This window comes from Lepisma saccharinum, chromosome 24 (genome assembly GCF_977018435.1).
Source record: "Lepisma saccharinum chromosome 24, izLepSacc3.1, whole genome shotgun sequence".
NCBI classification, from domain to species: domain Eukaryota; kingdom Metazoa; phylum Arthropoda; class Insecta; order Zygentoma; family Lepismatidae; genus Lepisma; species Lepisma saccharinum.
This window is the reverse complement of record NC_139252.1, coordinates 61758411-61777185: the sequence shown is the minus strand read 5'-3', so window position 1 is coordinate 61777185 and position 18775 is coordinate 61758411. Positions and strand designations below refer to the sequence as shown.

At 34.8% G+C, this 18775-nt stretch overlaps 1 protein-coding gene across 4 annotated transcripts in view; it reads left to right on the top strand.

The window, feature by feature from the left end:
- The window catches only part of LOC145978002 (sodium-independent sulfate anion transporter-like), a 67450-nt gene that overhangs the window by 26447 nt on the left and 22228 nt on the right, over positions 1–18775 (top strand). For 3 of the 4 annotated variants that reach the window (XM_083110370.1, XM_083110368.1, XM_083110367.1), the window contains exons 2-4: positions 3285–3514; positions 6042–6237; positions 8148–8368. In XM_083110370.1, coding sequence (XP_082966496.1) covers positions 3285–3514; positions 6042–6237; positions 8148–8368 — 647 coding nt within the window. Of the gene's footprint in view, positions 1–3284; positions 3515–6041; positions 6238–8147; positions 8369–18775 lie in introns of those variants that run through there. The other variant, XM_083110371.1, reaches the window with a different exon arrangement.

Sequence of the window (18775 nt, the reverse complement as noted above, 5' to 3'; positions counted from 1 at the left end):
CATAGAATGTAAGAGAAAAATTAATGAAAATAGTCATGGACAATTTGCACGGTAATACTCATGGATCCCACTGTACTTAATCCCCAATATTACACACCATAACAACACAATTGCAGTTGGGGATCAAAAAATTGTCATCACTCCAGGGCAATATAATCTATCTACTTTAAATGCTCAGTTACCTAGAGGTATAGTATTAACTCAAAATTCTGTCACTCACAGAGTAGAGATTGTATCTGCTACAGAAACAGTGGATCTGGGTACTATAGGAGAGCTGTTAGGCTTTGAGAACAACACAAAACTTGAACCAGCCATCAAACACACTGCTATTAATATACCTAAATTCTTAGCCATAGAGACTCTGAATATTCACTGTAATGTGGCCGAGGGTATGATCACCAAATCAAATGGCATAGGCACTCACAAACAAACTGGCATCATTACAACATTCAAACCTAACTCTGAATTTATGGAGCCCATCATCTACACTCCATCACCAACATTATATTTTCCTGTGTGCCATAATAGAATAGATAACATTGAATTGATGGTCACTAATGAAAAAGAAGAATTAGTTGATTTTGATGGAGCCACAACAACTGCTATCATAGAGATTAATATTTAAATAAAAATACATACAAAAAAAAATGGAAAATATTGAGAGTTATGAGCTACAATCATTCCCCCCAAACAGGAGGACATTTGCAAATTTAAATCAACCCAACACAGAGATTGAAGTTGATCTTGATGTAGGGGATGGCTTTATACACCCCCACAGAGCAGATCTATACATCAAATTTGATGTTGTAAAGCTCGATGGTACAGATTATCCGGCAAATTCAAATATAAGATTGGTAGACAATTTTGTTCCACATCTGTTCTCTGAAATTGAGATCAGAAAACATGGTGTTGTTATAAACAGAGTGGATTACCCTGGTATTACCTCTACAGCTTTGGCCACACTAAAATTATCCAAGACCGAGGCTTCTTACTACAAAATAGGTGGATTTGAGGCTGGTGATAAAATAATATCTAAGAGTCACACTGTACTGTTCCCCATGCGCCTGTTGCCAGGATTCTTCTCAGATTACAAAGATATTATGTGGAAGGGTGGTTTAAGAATCACATTTAGAAGAGCTGCCAATGATAATAATGCTTTGATGAGGTACAGTACATTAAATTCCACTGGGGAAGCTCTGCCTAATACCCTACATGATGAGGGCAAGTGCATTATTCAGACTATGGAGCTAAGAATTCCAGTTGTTGAATATGAAGCCAGTTATGCTCTTAAATACAAAGCAGATATCCTAAAAAATCCACAGGTGCCTTTACAATTTTATACATATCAATGTGTGCAGAAACCTGCCACTGGTACCTATTATGAGTTTGATGCTACAAATTCATTCTCCAGTATACAATATGACATGCCAGATTTTGTGGTGGTACTGTTTCAGACTGGAAGACACAATAATCAGGAAAAAAAATCAAGTAAATTTGATAACTGCAACATCAAGAACATATATCTTAAAAATGGCAGAAATGAGGTGGTTCCTAGAGAAAATTATAATTTAAACATGTCCAAGGATGATTTCCTCAAATTATATGAAGCATTTACAGCATACAAAAGGGTCACTACTGGCAATACTGACATGTATTACACACCAGATGAATTCAAAGCACAGAGGCCCATGTTTGTCATCAACACCTCAAAAAGGAAACAAGTTGTGGTTAATGACAGGACAAACATTAAAATTATCTGTGAATTCCATGATACACTCCCTGATGACACTATATGTAGTGTTATTCTTATAGGTGAAAAATCATATGTTTATGATGTAAGAAATGAGAGAGTCACAGAGCAATTCTAGAAGGCCTCTGCATATTACATTGTCTTAGTATTAGATATATGAGTTGAGCCTGGTGTCCAATTAAACTTAAACCGGAAGTGGACCGAAAATGGACCGGAAATAAACCGGAAGTAAATATGTGTGGGTGTGGGTGGGTGTGGGTGGCTCTTTGGCCTAGTTTTAAGTGTAGCAAAAAAAATATCAAGAGGGGCATATTTTTAACAAGCTTATGGACAACAATCTCACAGATGTAGCTTTTGTAAGTGTAGGCAAATCAATTTGAGGGGGCTCATCATTTCACGGGAAATTCCCGAGGGCATTTTTACAAAAATCTTGGATTAGACAGAGTACCACACTTGAGCAATAAGCTCATATGCACATCTTGAGTTAGTTTTAAGTGTAGCCAAATCTGCCTGAGGGGGGCTCATCATTTATCACCCCAGTATTATTGTATTTTACACTACTCGCGACAGTCGCTAGAGTGGCTATTAAAATTACAGTTTTCATATTGTGTACTAACCTTGACTACAGAAGGTGTTGAAAATGATGTCCCTCTGCTGCAACACATTCCTGACATCTCCGAAGGAAATTGGCATTTACACGTGCAAGTTCGTCTACTGTAATTCTCCCGATTTCTCGTACAATACTCTCTTTTAACTCACGGATGGTGTGAGGATTGTATTTGTATACTTTATTTTTAGATTTTTACACTTTTTCCCCATGACATTATTTTTTAACCATTCAAGAATTTTAGCGGCTCTAAATGCTGTGGTTTTTGAAACACCCGTTTCTTGTGAGAGGCGGCGGATAGATTTCCGAGGAGACTGTTCTAACCTTTGTCCTATCTGATCGAGTTTTCCTCAGTAAGTACACGTGGGTTTTTCTTTCCACTTTTATTCAGAACTGACCCTGTTACTCTAAACTTTTTTACGAGGTTTTATTAATATAGTGGTCCTATGTGGAACGGGAACACCAGGAAATTTCGTTGCAAAACGTCGTCGCACTTCTCCACAATTCCTCTTCCGAAGTAACACTCGACAAGATAAATCCTTTGTTGTAATGTAAGCTTTTTTGTGGTGCCATATTAAGCCACAATCTTCAACACACAGACACAACACAACTTACGAGGGAGGATTATACTGGCGTCAGTCTGCAACGTCAACAGGAAGGGAAAGAGAGCAAAGGCAGGGAGAGCGAAAAAAACAGACTGTAGCGTGTGACTGTCGCGGACCCCGTTCACCGGGAAAGACAATCTCTGACGCCGTGCCGCTTGCCGCCGAGTCTCGTAGCGAATGTAAGGGAATGCTCATTATTGATGTTACAATTGAGACACTTGGTTCAGACCACTCCCGAAATATACACGCCTGTCAATTTTCTAATGTATACATAATTCTATCGTTCGAAAAAATCACTATTAATTTTTGATTCTCAATTTAGTGTCTGCTGAGATATCACATGGAAAATCAAACAATTGGAAATGCTGCAGGAAAGGAAACATTGCATCAACAGCCAGACGCTTACTACACCAACATGTACCAATCGTCAGCTGGATCCCTGCATATTCCAAAACAGATGCTATATCAGATGTCATAGCAGGTATAACGATTGGCTTAACATTAATGCCACAGAGCATTGCATATGCATCACTGGCTAACCTGCCACCACAAGTAAGCTATACAATTTTTGCTCACATAATTCTACTAAGTTATTTTTATTACGAGTTGTCTCAAAGGACTGGAAACTTATATTGAGTCTCCCTGCTCTCAGAAAGCCATACAATGGAAAAGATTTCCTAGAATATGGGAGTAAGGTTTTGCATAGCAGATCTCTTCAGGCTGCAGAGAACTTCTCAATATGTCTACCACTCTCTGGAAGACATCAAGAGTGACATTGAGCTTCACAGGAGCTTTTGGTCTCTTTATTAGTTCTCTGCTCAAAATTAACAGCACCTTTTGCCATTTACAGAATCTGAAACTGTTGGCGTAGAAGTAAAGTTTCTGCATCTTCTTCTAGTCTTCCACCATTTATCTCTTTCCATTATGTTTCAATCTTGCTCTTTTCTTCTCACACTCTTTGCTACCATAGATTTACATTGACAACTAAGTTTCCCTTTAGACATTTTTCCCACTTCGTGTGTTGTGTATATTTCCACAAGGGGCTCCACTCTCTAAATATGTTCAAATCACCTTAACTGTATCTGATCTAGTCTGTCTTTCAGTACTCCCCGACTCTTGTCAAATTTGATTCCTCATTCCGTCTTTTCAGGTCTTCCCTCCTACATCCTGTAAGAATCTCATCTCCACTGTCTTCAGCTTACTTGTCTTTCTCCCTCATTGACGAATCTCTGCTCCACATGTAATGATAGGTATGTATATTTCATTCTTGCATTTCATATGCACATCCTTGACCCATACCAATCTCCTTAACTAAGAGGTAGCGTCGTCACCTTGTAATCAAGGGGTCCTGGGTTTGATACCTGGTGAAGGAACATAGTGGTTTGGGTCATACTTTATAAACTGTAGGCCCAGTCCCGATTAGCCTTACTGTGCATAAAGTGGACTTAAAACAACTACTCAATAACAATAACAACTCCATAACTAAGAGAATATAGGTTGCAATTGTCCTCCTTTATTTACCTCTTTACCTGTTCTTCTTTCTTTAACTATGCTACCCAGATATTTGAAACTCTCAACCACCTTCAACTTACACCTCCCAATATTAGTCTCGGTATGTTTCTGAGCCAATTTCCCTTCATTAATTGCGGGCCCAACTGGCGCCTGACCTACTTTTTGCTGTCCACCAATCATATACAGGACTATGTGGCTTGATAAGTGTCAACAATCTCAGTTGTGAAGTAAAAGCTGTAGGGATAACATTGCTCTCCCATTGCAATAATGCCAAGCGTATGTCTGTTTTTGTCAGTTGTTTTATTAGCTTGTTTGTACAGTTGTTAAGGGTTTTGTGTACTAATTTTCCCTGCTTTGTGTACTAGTGTACAACTTTTATCCAGTAACAGCGCTGATCAACTCCACCCATCTTACAGTACGTTTCACAACATGTTGTGTATCTGATGCTCATTTTTTCACCCTGCCAGGAACTTTCGGTACCTTGTGACTCAAAAATGCCTGATGGCAGTCAAAGATCGCTGATCTTCTGATCTGATTATACTGATCACTAATTTGTTGTTTTCCAGCCACCAGCTGGAAATGCAGTCAGTATAACTACGAACATTCCGAGTAGAAATTTGCAGATGAGGATCCTTGTTTGAGTCATGAAGGTAGAGAGAGGGGTTACTTCAATGGTTCAACATGATAGCAATGAAGCAATAATCCATAACACAAGGAGGTATCAAAAAGTTTTGCCTGTTGAGGTATAATTTGATAATAATGGAAAGATTGAAAAATGAACATACATATAGTTTGCCTGTAGTGTCCTCTACTCAGAGTTACCCTTCCACACAGTTGCCATCACGTTCGATGCATTTGTGCCAGCGTTTTATCCAGCCCTCAAAACCAGTTTGGAAAAATTCCACAGAACACCCCCTACCCCACTGTTCAGAGCTATTTCAACCTCCTGTAGGTCATCAAATCTCATGCCATGAAGCACAGACTTAGCTCAGACTTAAGTACATAGTTAAGTTGAAAGTGGGAGAAACCGAAAGTGTGGACATGACAAGGAGTTGCAGGCCATCAACGTCGTTGACCGACGACAACCGCCACAGGGATGATGAGTTCATTCGAGAGGATAGACGCATCACCGTCCAGGAAATTTCTGATGCAGTGCGCATGTCCTATGGGTCAGCACATGCAATGATTGAGAGTTTGGGATAACATAAAGTCTGAGGTAAGTCTGTGCTTCGTGGCCTGAGATTCGATGACCTACAGGAGGTTAAAACAGCTCTAAACGGTGGGGCAGGGAGTGTTCTGTGGAATTTTTCCAAACTGGTTTTGAGGGCTGGATAAAACACTGGCACAAATGCATCGAACGTGATGGCAACTGTGTGGAAGGGTAACTCTAAGTAGAGGACACTACAGGCAAACTATATGTATGTTCATTGTTTCAATCTTTCCATTATTAAACAAATTATACCTCAACAGCCAAAACTTTTTGATACCCCCTCATAAATTGAAGGTGTTGGTGTAAGATTGTGAAATGTTCTCTTACTTCCTTTCATCCATGATATCTCTATTTTAGTATGGCCTATACTCAGCCTTCATAGGTGGTTTCATCTATGCAGTGTTTGGCACTGTGAAGGAGATCTCAATAGGACCAACAGCTATAATGTCCCTCATCACATTCCAATTTACTCAAGATCTCAACGTGGACTTTGTAGTTCTTCTGTGCTTCCTTGGAGGATGTATTGAGCTGCTTCTTGGAGTGCTCAGGCTTGGTAAGTATCTTTACTTATAGTTTGGCACACACAGTATATGTACTTGTGTTAAAATGTAAGTGATAAATGCAGGCTCCAATAAAGGCTATACAGGAGCTTCTATTACAAGGGTTGGATAAAAAGTAATGGCAACACTGCTGTCCCATGAAAGGGGCGAGTCACAGCGCCACAACCGTTTCGTGGTTGATAAAGGAATGTCAGACGAGGAAGTATAGTGAGTGGGAGCGATTGTATGTTATTCAGTCAAAAACAGCAGTGCTCTGAAGCAGAGGACGAGAGTGCAAGCACCCTAACAATATGTTTAGGCAAGAAGAACAACGTCTCTTAGGCAGACGGTCAACGCAGCCTACTACTGCACCTTCTTGCAACACCACCTTCGTCGCATTAAGAAGGAAGCGACGGCACGTTCTGGCACGGTGTCCCATCATCCTGCTTGACAATGCAAAGTGTCACACTGCGAACACTGTGACGGCGCTCCTGCATCACTGGTAGTGGGAGGTACTGGAACATCCGCCGTATTCACCGGTATGAGACCGTGTGATTACGACCTTTTTGCCAAAATGAAGGAACCACTGGGCGGGATGCATTACGACACGCGCGAAGCCATCATACGTGCTATAGGGCGGTCACTGCGGGACATCGACAGAGATGGACGTGCTGATGGTGTACGACGCCTTCCATACGTGTGGCAGAAGGTCGTAGAGATGGGGGGGGGGGGGGGTGATTACATTGAAGGAATGTAACACGTGCTCCTCTGCCAATACAGTCAAGTAGCAATTATGCCAGTGTTGAAATTACTTTTTATCCAACCCATGTATATATCTATCAGGGCCTCTTGTCATCTTGTAATCAAGGGGTCCCGGGTTCGATATCAGACAGAAGCACATTGCACAGTGGTTCGGATCCCACTTTAAACTGTAGGTTCAGTCCTGATTAGCCTATCTGTGCATAAAGTGGACTTAAAACAAGAATTTGTAATTCATTCGTCTATTATATATCTGTTTACATCATATTATTCATCATTCAGGTTATTGTAATAAATACTCTACATGCAAATACTGCCATGAATAGGTAAAAAAAATGGTAAATTTTCCCGTGTATATAGCACCGTACCATGAAGGCACATTTAGGAGATGTGGGATGCCTAGAGCCCCACACATTCTTGATCTCAGCCATTTTGGAGGTGAATTGATCAGCACCATGCTCCAGCTGGCTCCCCCAGGTACCCATTAATTTGAGGCTGGGTGAGCTACAGAGCCACTTTATGTGGTAGATCACCTACCACGAGAATCAAACCCAGGTCTCCTATGTGGTAGTCAGATGCCCTACCGACCAGACCACCTCGGTTCCCATACTGCCATGAATATGATATCGAAATAATATATATCTTGATGCTATAAAGTGTACGTACATATAAATTAGGGATTGACCAATATGAAATTTTGACCGGTACTGATAAAGTACCAATATAAAATTTACTGAAAGCAATATTCCACTGATCTGTTATAAAATTCCAAATGGTCCTTGAAGAACCGGAATGGTTCATTGACCTTCTTAATAAACATTTGTTTCCTGGTGACTGCAGTGCAAAGGAAGTTGCATATTTAGTCATTTACTTTTAACAAAGTAGGGAATCGAGATTATTTGTCATATACATAAAATTATAACAAAATGGCACTAAAATAGAAGATATTTATAGATATATCAGATCAGTAAAATTTTACTGATAAACCGATATTCCTATATCAACCAATACCGATAGAGTACCGATTAATCTGGTCCATCCCTAATATAAATGTTCATCATCCTCTCTCTTAGCAATGTTTAGAAGGAGCCCATTTAACAGTTATTATGTACTTACTTCAAAGAACTAGCACACTGATATATTTATTTTTCTTGTTTCCACACAGGTTTCTTGATTGAATTTATTTCCATACCTGTGTCCTCTGGTTTTGCCTCGGCTGGTGCACTGATTGTTGCCGGGTCACAATTGAAAGGGCTTCTGGGTCTCAAATACAAAGCGAGTGGATTCATGGACAATATTTCAAAGCTCTTCCAAAATATTGGTGACACTAGATTAGGAGATTCAGTGTTGGGAGTTCTATGCATTGTTGTTCTTTTATTGCTCAGGGTAAGTTTATTTATCTTTGATAATACTTTGAAAGAGCTAAATTTTAATAAACTGCTTGTAGTTGATTAATGTTATTTGTATGATTAGGTTAATCAAAGCATAGACTTGAGATAATTATGAAAGAAAAAGGAAAGGTAGTGAGGATAAGTATGCATGGGCTTGTACTGCATTTAATACATAAACTGTTTTATTTACAAAAAAATATATGACACACCTTCTTTCCTTTGCATCTCAGTCTTTTAAAATGCTACTAGGCTAGTTTCCCATTGCATACAGCTGCAAATAGGAAATATTTCTTTACATACCCAAGAAATAGCATACACATCATGAGTTTTTAAAATTGAAACTAGTTATTTTATTTTAGTTACATTTAAATTAATCTAAATGTGAATATGTAATTACTGTTAGGTATGATTGTGTTTATGAGGTTTAATATATTTGGCAAAATACACCAATCTTACTTGTAATACGGAAGTAAAACTTATACATATATGCATGCAACATGTGGGTTCAGTGGCAGAGACTGGGTGCCTATACGACGCACGGTTTTAGAAGCGATATCGGGCGGAGCCACGCAGAGGGTGTGCGTGAGTAGTATAGAAACGCGATAACGTCTGTTGCTATTTAATATTCGCAATTAATTTGCACATATTTAGAACTAATTTGCATGGGTTTTAATTAATTTGCATGTACTTAGAATTCATTTGCAAGTACTTAGAATACTTTACATTTATGTATTTGCATGTTTATAACTTTTTATGAATATATAATTTTTTATTTTATGAAAAATATGTATATAAAAGGTAATTAGAGGTACTAAACGCTATGCATATGGTTTTATATTCACTACTGCAAAGTATGTAATGTATAAATCGATAATATTAATGTTTATAATATTGAAAATAAGTTTTCTATGGTTTATGAACCACTATGAACGGTGGTAATGGGTTTAGGTACAGGTCCAATTACGATTGGGGACGGTCCCGGTACTCGAACCCGCGATATGCAACTTATTAATTAGTACTATGCAATAATTGCATTATGTTATGAAACACGGTGGTTTCACACGCTAGACAGAATACTGTCTCAGAATCTCGACTCGGCGGTGAAGGTAGAGGAGAAAGGAATTTGGGGAGTGTGCGTTCAAGGTCAAATGACTTCAGAACGTCAGAACAAAGAAGGAACCTGATTGACCAATCAGAGAATGCGTCGGTAGATTTTCAGAACCGGTTTTTTTTTCAAGGTTAACCAGTACGCAAGAACAGGGAAAAGGTATGCAATACTGTAGGGCAGGGGAGGGATTGAACCAGACAACAAAGGATGTCTGCGAATGCGCAGCTAGGGTCAAATTTTTTGAAACTGTGCGTCGCTTGCATGTCAGAACAGGTTTCCGTCTAAGTAGGCCAGGGTTACCGAGAACACAAGAGAAAAGGATTTTTGGATACCCAATTAGATTGGAGCGAGAACTTTAATTTGAACAAGGAGAACGAAGCGTAAGGGTTTATTATTTGTACTATGAAGAAGGGAGAGCTATCAGGGACTGGGCCTACAGTTTTCACTATATGCTTTTATCACAGGGTATCGAACCTAGGACCCTTTCATTATTGATTTAGGTAGTAAATGTATGTTACTGTGTGCTATTTAACATAATATTGAGTTTATTTTTTACCAAACTTTGACTTTATGTCAAACATTTTCCCAGCTTATCCTTATTTTTATTCAAATAACGCAATTTTATCTATTCAGGCAACATTTTTATTATATTTTCAACACACAAAGTGTGTGTTTTCAATTTCTATCTGTTTATTTCACAAGTTTAGGCTTATTATTACCAAAATAACACAATTGAATCTGTTCAGGAACGACTTTTAGTTACATTTTCGACACACAAAGTGTGTGTTCTCAACTTCTATCTGTTTATTTCACACGTTTAGGCTTATTATTACTCAAATAACACAATTTAATCTGTTCAGGAAAGATTTTTAGTTACATTTTCCACACACAAAGTGGGTGTTCTCAACTTTTATTTGTTTATTTCACAAATTTATACCTATTTTTACCAAAATAACACTATTTATACTATTCAGGAAAGACTTTTAGTTATATTTTCGACACACAAAGTGTTTTCTCAACTTTTATTTGTTTATTTACACAAGTTTAGCCTAATATTTACTCAAATAACACGATTTGAACGTGTTTTTTTTATTATATTTTACACTCACAAAGATATTTTTACAACTTTTTAACTTATTATTTACAATTTTATACCTATTTTTACCAAAATAACACTATTTATATTATTCAGGCACCATTTTTTATTAAATTTTGGACTCACAAAGACATTTTTTCAACTTTGAACTTATTATTTTAAAAGTTTATTTCAATGATTTTTACTCAAATAACACAATTTAAGCTATTCAGACAGAAGTGTTTATTTCATTGTGCATTTACAAAGAGAGATTTTCAACTTTTACCCTTTTATTTTACAAGTTTAGGCTTATTATTACTCAAATAACACGGAAAGTTTGTTTATTTTAGAGTTTGCTGAGTATTTTGTTACTGTTGTACTAGGTAAAAGTTTTCTAAATATATTAGATAGGGCTCCATATACTTTTGTTTTTGCTATTTTGGAGATGATGTGATCAGCACCACTCTCCATCTGCTTTTTATCTTATGTACCCAATATTATTTTGAGGCTTAGTGAATTCTAGAGCCTATTTATGCAGGAGAGAGGGCTTGAAAATTTTGATCTCAGATAACCCAACTATTATTTTAAAGGATATTTTATACTTATTATGTGCCACTAGAATATCTAAGCTTGCTTAATTTTTATGTCTGTAATGCTGTTATTGTATTTCTAGCTAAGGCTTAATGGATAAAGTACACGAAATGTTTAACATTTCGACTATTTGCCTAATTTTTAGTGTAACTAAAATTATTGTGTGTCTATAAAGACTGAAATGCCTTTACCGAAGGGTCCACAACTGGACGCTTACCAACATTGTTTCTTTCTTTTTTTTTTTTTTTTTTTTTTTTAATATAACCATTTATCAATATATTGACAATTCACAGGACAAGACGAAGTTCACAGACGACTGACTATATGGACCATAGGTCCACTTGCTAAACTTTTTTTCTATGCTAGAAGAATAATTTAGCCTTATAGCCTTTTTCAAGGTATTTTTGAAGTATTACTGGTTTATTGGGCGCATCAACACTTGGGTTATTTCCATTTGGTTTATTATACGAGGCTACAATGACTATCTGAACACTGAAATCCTCTGATTGAAACTAAAAGCTTAGGCTGTAACTAGGGGCTTAGTATGTATATCGACAATTTATAGGACAACACGAACCTTACAAAGGATTATAGGTGACATAGGACCACACGCCAGAGCTTTGTTAATCTGCAAGAAGCACTTGCAGCTAATATTACGAGGAAATGAGGTTGATTTTTTACTGTTTCACAAGAATGCTATTTTTATACACCCAATATTTGCTTTTTCAAGTAACTACTTGTACCAGAAGTACTTACAGGCCAACTCTAACTACACTTCGATTTATGTAAATTTATAAAGAACTATGATTGTGTATATTTCTGAGGAAGTACGCAAAAGCAGATTACCCGATTAAAGTATCTGAAAAACAGATTTTTCTATGTAAGTATATTTTTATTGACTGGATTATTTAACAGATCAAACAGGAAGACTGCAAAATTCATTAAATGTAGTTCTATAGTATAAAAAGATATAAAAAGAACAAATATAAGATTTCGCTTTTTTTGCTTCTGAGGCTAATCGCGACGCTAAGGGTAAATGGCGAGGAAATGTAAAGAAGGAGAAACAGTCCCAAAAGTTATGGGCTGCATGTAAGTTAATACCACAGAGATATTACAGTAGGTGTAGGTTCTACACCAGAACTTTTCTATTATAATAATACTGGTTATGCTGTACTGTTAGCTAAATATGCTGATATTTGAGAAACTTAAAAGCTTATTTGCAAAATTTTAGATAAATAATAATCTGTTAGACTGTAAACATATTTTATATCCATTCTGCAAAAGATCCGATGACAAAATTTAAAAATTGTAATTGCCCAGACAGGGACTCGAACCCTGGACTAAGCTATCTGGGCACAAGGTATTCTTTTCTTGAAAAGTTAGTTATGTTAAGAAATATATTGAAACATTTGAGAACACTCTTTGTCTGGTTCGACAGAGAATGAGACAACATTTCCAAATTTTTACAGACTGGGTGTATTCTTCCACTATAGAGGTCTTCACTATATGTAATTCGAAACGCTAAAGTTCAGCTAGCTTCCATAATTGAGGTAAAGATTGTGTTTGGCGAGATTAACAAGTTACAATTATAACCAGTTACGGACAAATAAAGCTAAAACTCTCAGATTTACTGTACTAGCCACGTTTTAGTAACATTTTCTTCACTTTAGTACAAATACCAAAGAAATAGGTATATTTTATTTATAATTTGACAAAATGTACTAGTATTTAATTCACAAAGTTAGGTAAAAAACAGTATTTTTAAAAAAATATTGTTACTGCCTTCAAATTTTACGTTATTTAGCCACTAACAACTGGTTTACACTGTTTGGCATCCTTTAAATAGGAAAAGAAGGAATTATTTGTTTAGTATTTTTACTACTTTATATTTATTTAAGAAAACAATTCTACAGTTTAACTTAATTGTTAACAAATTGTTACTAATTTATATATCAAAGTTATGTTATTTAGAGTGTATGAAGGCGTATAAAGTTAATATTTGTACTTATCAGTTCAACTAACATTTTTATTTTACATACAAGAGATAATGTTTACAGTTAAATTACTTGAATCAGAGAATAATATTTTACAGTAATTGATTCATTCAGCACTAGTCAGTACTTTTATGCATCAGAAAGTTTTCTTAATTTTCTATTACGCATGCTATTTTGGGCTATTCTTAAAATGTATTTCTAGGGCAAACTGGTTTAATTTTCTGCTTATAATGCAAAGTTGACAGTTTTCGCACAATGCATTGTACATTTGTTATATTCTCTACTTACAATCCAAATATTATGCTTATTTAATGTATAACTAACTAACTCTCTAGCCCTCTTAAACCCGAATGTTCATGGCTGCAGCAACACATGCCTTTCATCTGTCCCTGTCCTGAGCAAGATCTATATACTCCTTTCCTTCCCTACCAATTTCCTTTAGGTCCATCTCTACATTATCCCTCCATCTTTGTTTTGGTCTTCCTATTGGTCTTTTACCATCAGGTTTCCCAACAAGAATCCTGTATACTCTTCTTTCCTCTCCCATTCGTGCCAGATGATCTACACACCTAAGTCTTCTTGATTTAATCATTCTAATAATATCTGGACATGAATACAAATTATGTAATTCTAAATTATGTAACCTTCTCCACACATCTGTCTCCTCATCTATTTTAGGCCCAAATATTTTCCTAAGGATCTTATTTTCAAATACTTTCAATTTATGTTCCTTTTTCAATGTAAGGGACCAGGTTTATTTACTGTATTTAACTTTTATTTTTTGTAATTAACAAAAATTAAAAGCTTATACTGTAGTTATTATATCTTTTTCTATCAGCTTATTTTGAAATTAATATTATTAGGTATAGTCTTTGATTTATAACTATATTGCTTTTTTATCAATTTATCTAAGAGTACACGCAGACAAACACATGTGTACACACTTTTATGTAAATAGATATGCCTTTTTTCAATATTTTAGTATGAAGATTGCACTTTAGATATTTAAGCAAGGGTAGGAAAGGTAGGATTTCTGAGAATTTGTTGCAGGATTTTGTTGTCCAAGTATAGATGAGAACTGAGCTGGGAGACTGCTTTGAACCTTTTCATGAGAGTTTGCATGTGAACTGTATGCAAATTGAGCACTATTGACTGTGCATGCTTCTAAGTTTTGCTGTTATTTCACATCAACTCTGTGAGACTGTAGACAGTTTTCCCATTTCAAGTAGTTTTTATTGATTGTATTTGTATATGTTTTGGGGACTTAGCAGTTTTATGTTATGAGGCAGTTTGTTGTAGAATATTTTTACTGGATTGTTTTGAGATATTGAGTGTCTGCTGTTTTACTTGTAATTATTTTCCTTCTTGTGTTGTGTATTTGACTATATTTTGTCCAAGTTCGTAGTATTTAGAATAATTGTTATTGACTTGTAGATGTAGGGAGTAATAATCCTTTGCAAGATGCCCTATACTTTAGTCTGAACATTATTCTTAGTGTTCACTTTTGAATCCTTAGTATTCTGGTAGTATTATTAATGTAGAGGTAAATTAGGCTGAAATGTAGGCATTTTTCTGATAAATTATACTCACTTAGTTGTTTCAGCAGGTAGAAGTTGCATGATGGTTTACTGCTGATGATGTTAATTTGCTCTTCTTATGTATGTACTACGTATGATGTAGCTTACTTGAGTAATTGGAATTTTCTACTGAAAAAAAGGTTTGCTTGTCTATTTAATTCCTATGTTGTTGAGTTTGTCCATAAGCAAGCCATGTTTTTACTTTATCCTATGCCTTGGAAGAATCTAGATATATTGTGTTTACAGTTTTATGTTTCTCTAAGGTTTCAGCTATGTAGTTTTTTAAACTGTGCTATGGGTGTGACTATTGATTTCTCTTTCTGGATGCCATGTTGGTTTCTGTGTATTCCTCTTGCTGCTTGAATTTGACTTAGGTTGTTTGCTTTTTTCTTAGATCTTTATTTGTTTATTTATTCAGTATTTTTTAATTTTTTTAATATTCTTTTACATAAAAATTCAAAGTACATTGTTAAAGTCAAAGTGTGTTAAAATTCAATTTTTCAAAGTTAAAGTTTTAAAAATACAATTTTCTAAAATTAAAAGTTATAATAGTACATTTTTGTTAGTAGAAGTTTTTATACTAGAGTAAATTCTTTTGTTGTTAAAGTAAAATATGCTAGTTAATGTAAAATTAAAATAATTAAAATTCAAAATTATGTTGGGAAACCTGATGGTAAAAGACCAATAGGAAGACCAAAACAAAGATGGAGGGATAATGTAGAGATGGACCTAAAGGAAATTGGTAGGGAAGGAAAGGAGTATATAGATCTTGCTCAGGACAGGGACAGATGAAAGGCATGTGTTGCTGCAGCCATGAACATTCGGGTTTAAGAGGGCTAGAGAGTTAGTTAGTTATACATTAAATAAGCATAATATTTGGATTGTAAGTAGAGAATATAACAAATGTACAATGCATTGTGCGAAAACTGTCAACTTTGCATTATAAGCAGAAAATTAAACCAGTTTGCCCTAGAAATACATTTTAAGAATAGCCCAAAATAGCATGCGTAATAGAAAATTAAGAAAACTTTCTGATGCATAAAAGTACTGACTAGTGCTGAATGAATCAATTACTGTAAAATATTATTCTCTGATTCAAGTAATTTAACTGTAAACATTATCTCTTGTATGTAAAATAAAAATGTTAGTTGAACTGATAAGTACAAATATTAACTTTATACGCCTTCATACACTCTAAATAACATAACTTTGATATATAAATTAGTAACAATTTGTTAACAATTAAGTTAAACTGTAGAATTGTTTTCTTAAATAAATATAAAGTAGTAAAAATACTAAACAAATAATTCCTTCTTTTCCTATTTAAAGGATGCCAAACAGTGTAAACCAGTTGTTAGTGGCTAAATAACGTAAAATTTGAAGGCAGTAACAATATTTTTTTAAAAATACTGTTTTTTACCTAACTTTGTGAATTAAATACTAGTACATTTTGTCAAATTATAAATAAAATATACCTATTTCTTTGGTATTTGTACTAAAGTGAAGAAAATGTTACTAAAACGTGGCTAGTACAGTAAATCTGAGAGTTTTAGCTTTATTTGTCCGTAACTGGTTATAATTGTAACTTGTTAATCTCGCCAAACACAATCTTTACCTCAATTATGGAAGCTAGCTGAACTTTAGCGTTTCGAATTACATATAGTGAAGACCTCTATAGTGGAAGAATACACCCAGTCTGTAAAAATTTGGAAATGTTGTCTCATTCTCTGTCGAACCAGACAAAGAGTGTTCTCAAATGTTTCAATATATTTCTTAACATAACTAACTTTTCAAGAAAAGAATACCTTGTGCCCAGATAGCTTAGTCCAGGGTTCGAGTCCCTGTCTGGGCAATTACAATTTTTAAATTTTGTCATCGGATCTTTTGCAGAATGGATATAAAATATGTTTACAGTCTAACAGATTATTATTTATCTAAAATTTTGCAAATAAGCTTTTAAGTTTCTCAAATATCAGCATATTTAGCTAACAGTACAGCATAACCAGTATTATTATAATAGAAAAGTTCTGGTGTAGAACCTACACCTACTGTAATATCTCTGTGGTATTAACTTACATGCAGCCCATAACTTTTGGGACTGTTTCTCCTTCTTTACATTTCCTCGCCATTTACCCTTAGCGTCGCGATTAGCCTCAGAAGCAATAAAAGCGAAATCTTATATTTGTTCTTTTTATATCTTTTTATACTATAGAACTACATTTAATGAATTTTGCAGTCTTCCTGTTTGATCTGTTAAATAATCCAGTCAATAAAAATATACTTACATAGAAAAATCTGTTTTTCAGATACTTTAATCGGGTAATCTGCTTTTGCGTACTTCCTCAGAAATATACACAATCATAGTTCTTTATAAATTTACATAAATCGAAGTGTAGTTAGAGTTGGCCTGTAAGTACTTCTGGTACAAGTAGTTACTTGAAAAAGCAAATATTGGGTGTATAAAAATAGCATTCTTGTGAAACAGTAAAAAATCAACCTCATTTCCTCGTAATATTAGCTGCAAGTGCTTCTTGCAGATTAACAAAGCTCTGGCGTGTGGTCCTACGTCACCTATAATCCTTTGTAAGGTTCGTGTTGTCCTATAAATTGTCGATATACATACTAAGCCCCTAGTTACAGCCTAAGCTTTTAGTTTCAATCAGAGGATTTCAGTGTTCAGATAGTCATTGTAGCCTCGTATAATAAACCAAATGGAAATAACCCAAGTGTTGATGCACCCAATAAACCAGTAATACTTCAAAAATACCTTGAAAAAGGCTATAAGGCTAAATTATTCTTCTAGCATAGAAAAAAAGTTTAGCAAGTGGACCTATGGTCCATATAGTCAGTCGTCTGTGAACTTCGTCTTGTCCTGTGAATTGTCAATATATTGATAAATGGTTATATTAAAAAAAAAAAAAAAAAAAAAAAAAGAAACAATGTTGGTAAGCGTCCAGTTGTGGACCCTTCGGTAAAGGCATTTCAGTCTTTATAGACACACAATAATTTTAGTTACACTAAAAATTAGGCAAATAGTCGAAATGTTAAACATTTCGTGTACTTTATCCATTAAGCCTTAGCTAGAAATACAATAACAGCATTACAGACATAAAAATTAAGCAAGCTTAGATATTCTAGTGGCACATAATAAGTATAAAATATCCTTTAAAATAATAGTTGGGTTATCTGAGATCAAAATTTTCAAGCCCTCTCTCCTGCATAAATAGGCTCTAGAATTCACTAAGCCTCAAAATAATATTGGGTACATAAGATAAAAAGCAGATGGAGAGTGGTGCTGATCACATCATCTCCAAAATAGCAAAAACAAAAGTATATGGAGCCCTATCTAATATATTTAGAAAACTTTTACCTAGTACAACAGTAACAAAATACTCAGCAAACTCTAAAATAAACAAACTTTCCGTGTTATTTGAGTAATAATAAGCCTAAACTTGTAAAATAAAAGGGTAAAAGTTGAAAATCTCTCTTTGTAAATGCACAATGAAATAAACACTTCTGTCTGAATAGCTTAAATTGTGTTATTTGAGTAAAAATCATTGAAATAAACTTTTAAAATAATAAGTTCAAAGTTGAAAAAATGTCTTTGTGAGTCCAAAATTTAATAAAAAATGGTGCCTGAATAATATAAATAGTGTTATTTTGGTAAAAATAGGTATAAAATTGTAAATAATAAGTTAAAAAGTTGTAAAAATATCTTTGTGAGTGTAAAATATAATAAAAAAAACACGTTCAAATCGTGTTATTTGAGTAAATATTAGGCTAAACTTGTGTAAATAAACAAATAAAAGTTGAGAAAACACTTTGTGTGTCGAAAATATAACTAAAAGTCTTTCCTGAATAGTATAAATAGTGTTATTTTGGTAAAAATAGGTATAAATTTGTGAAATAAACAAATAAAAGTTGAGAACACCCACTTTGTGTGTGGAAAATGTAACTAAAAATCTTTCCTGAACAGATTAAATTGTGTTATTTGAGTAATAATAAGCCTAAACGTGTGAAATAAACAGATAGAAGTTGAGAACACACACTTTGTGTG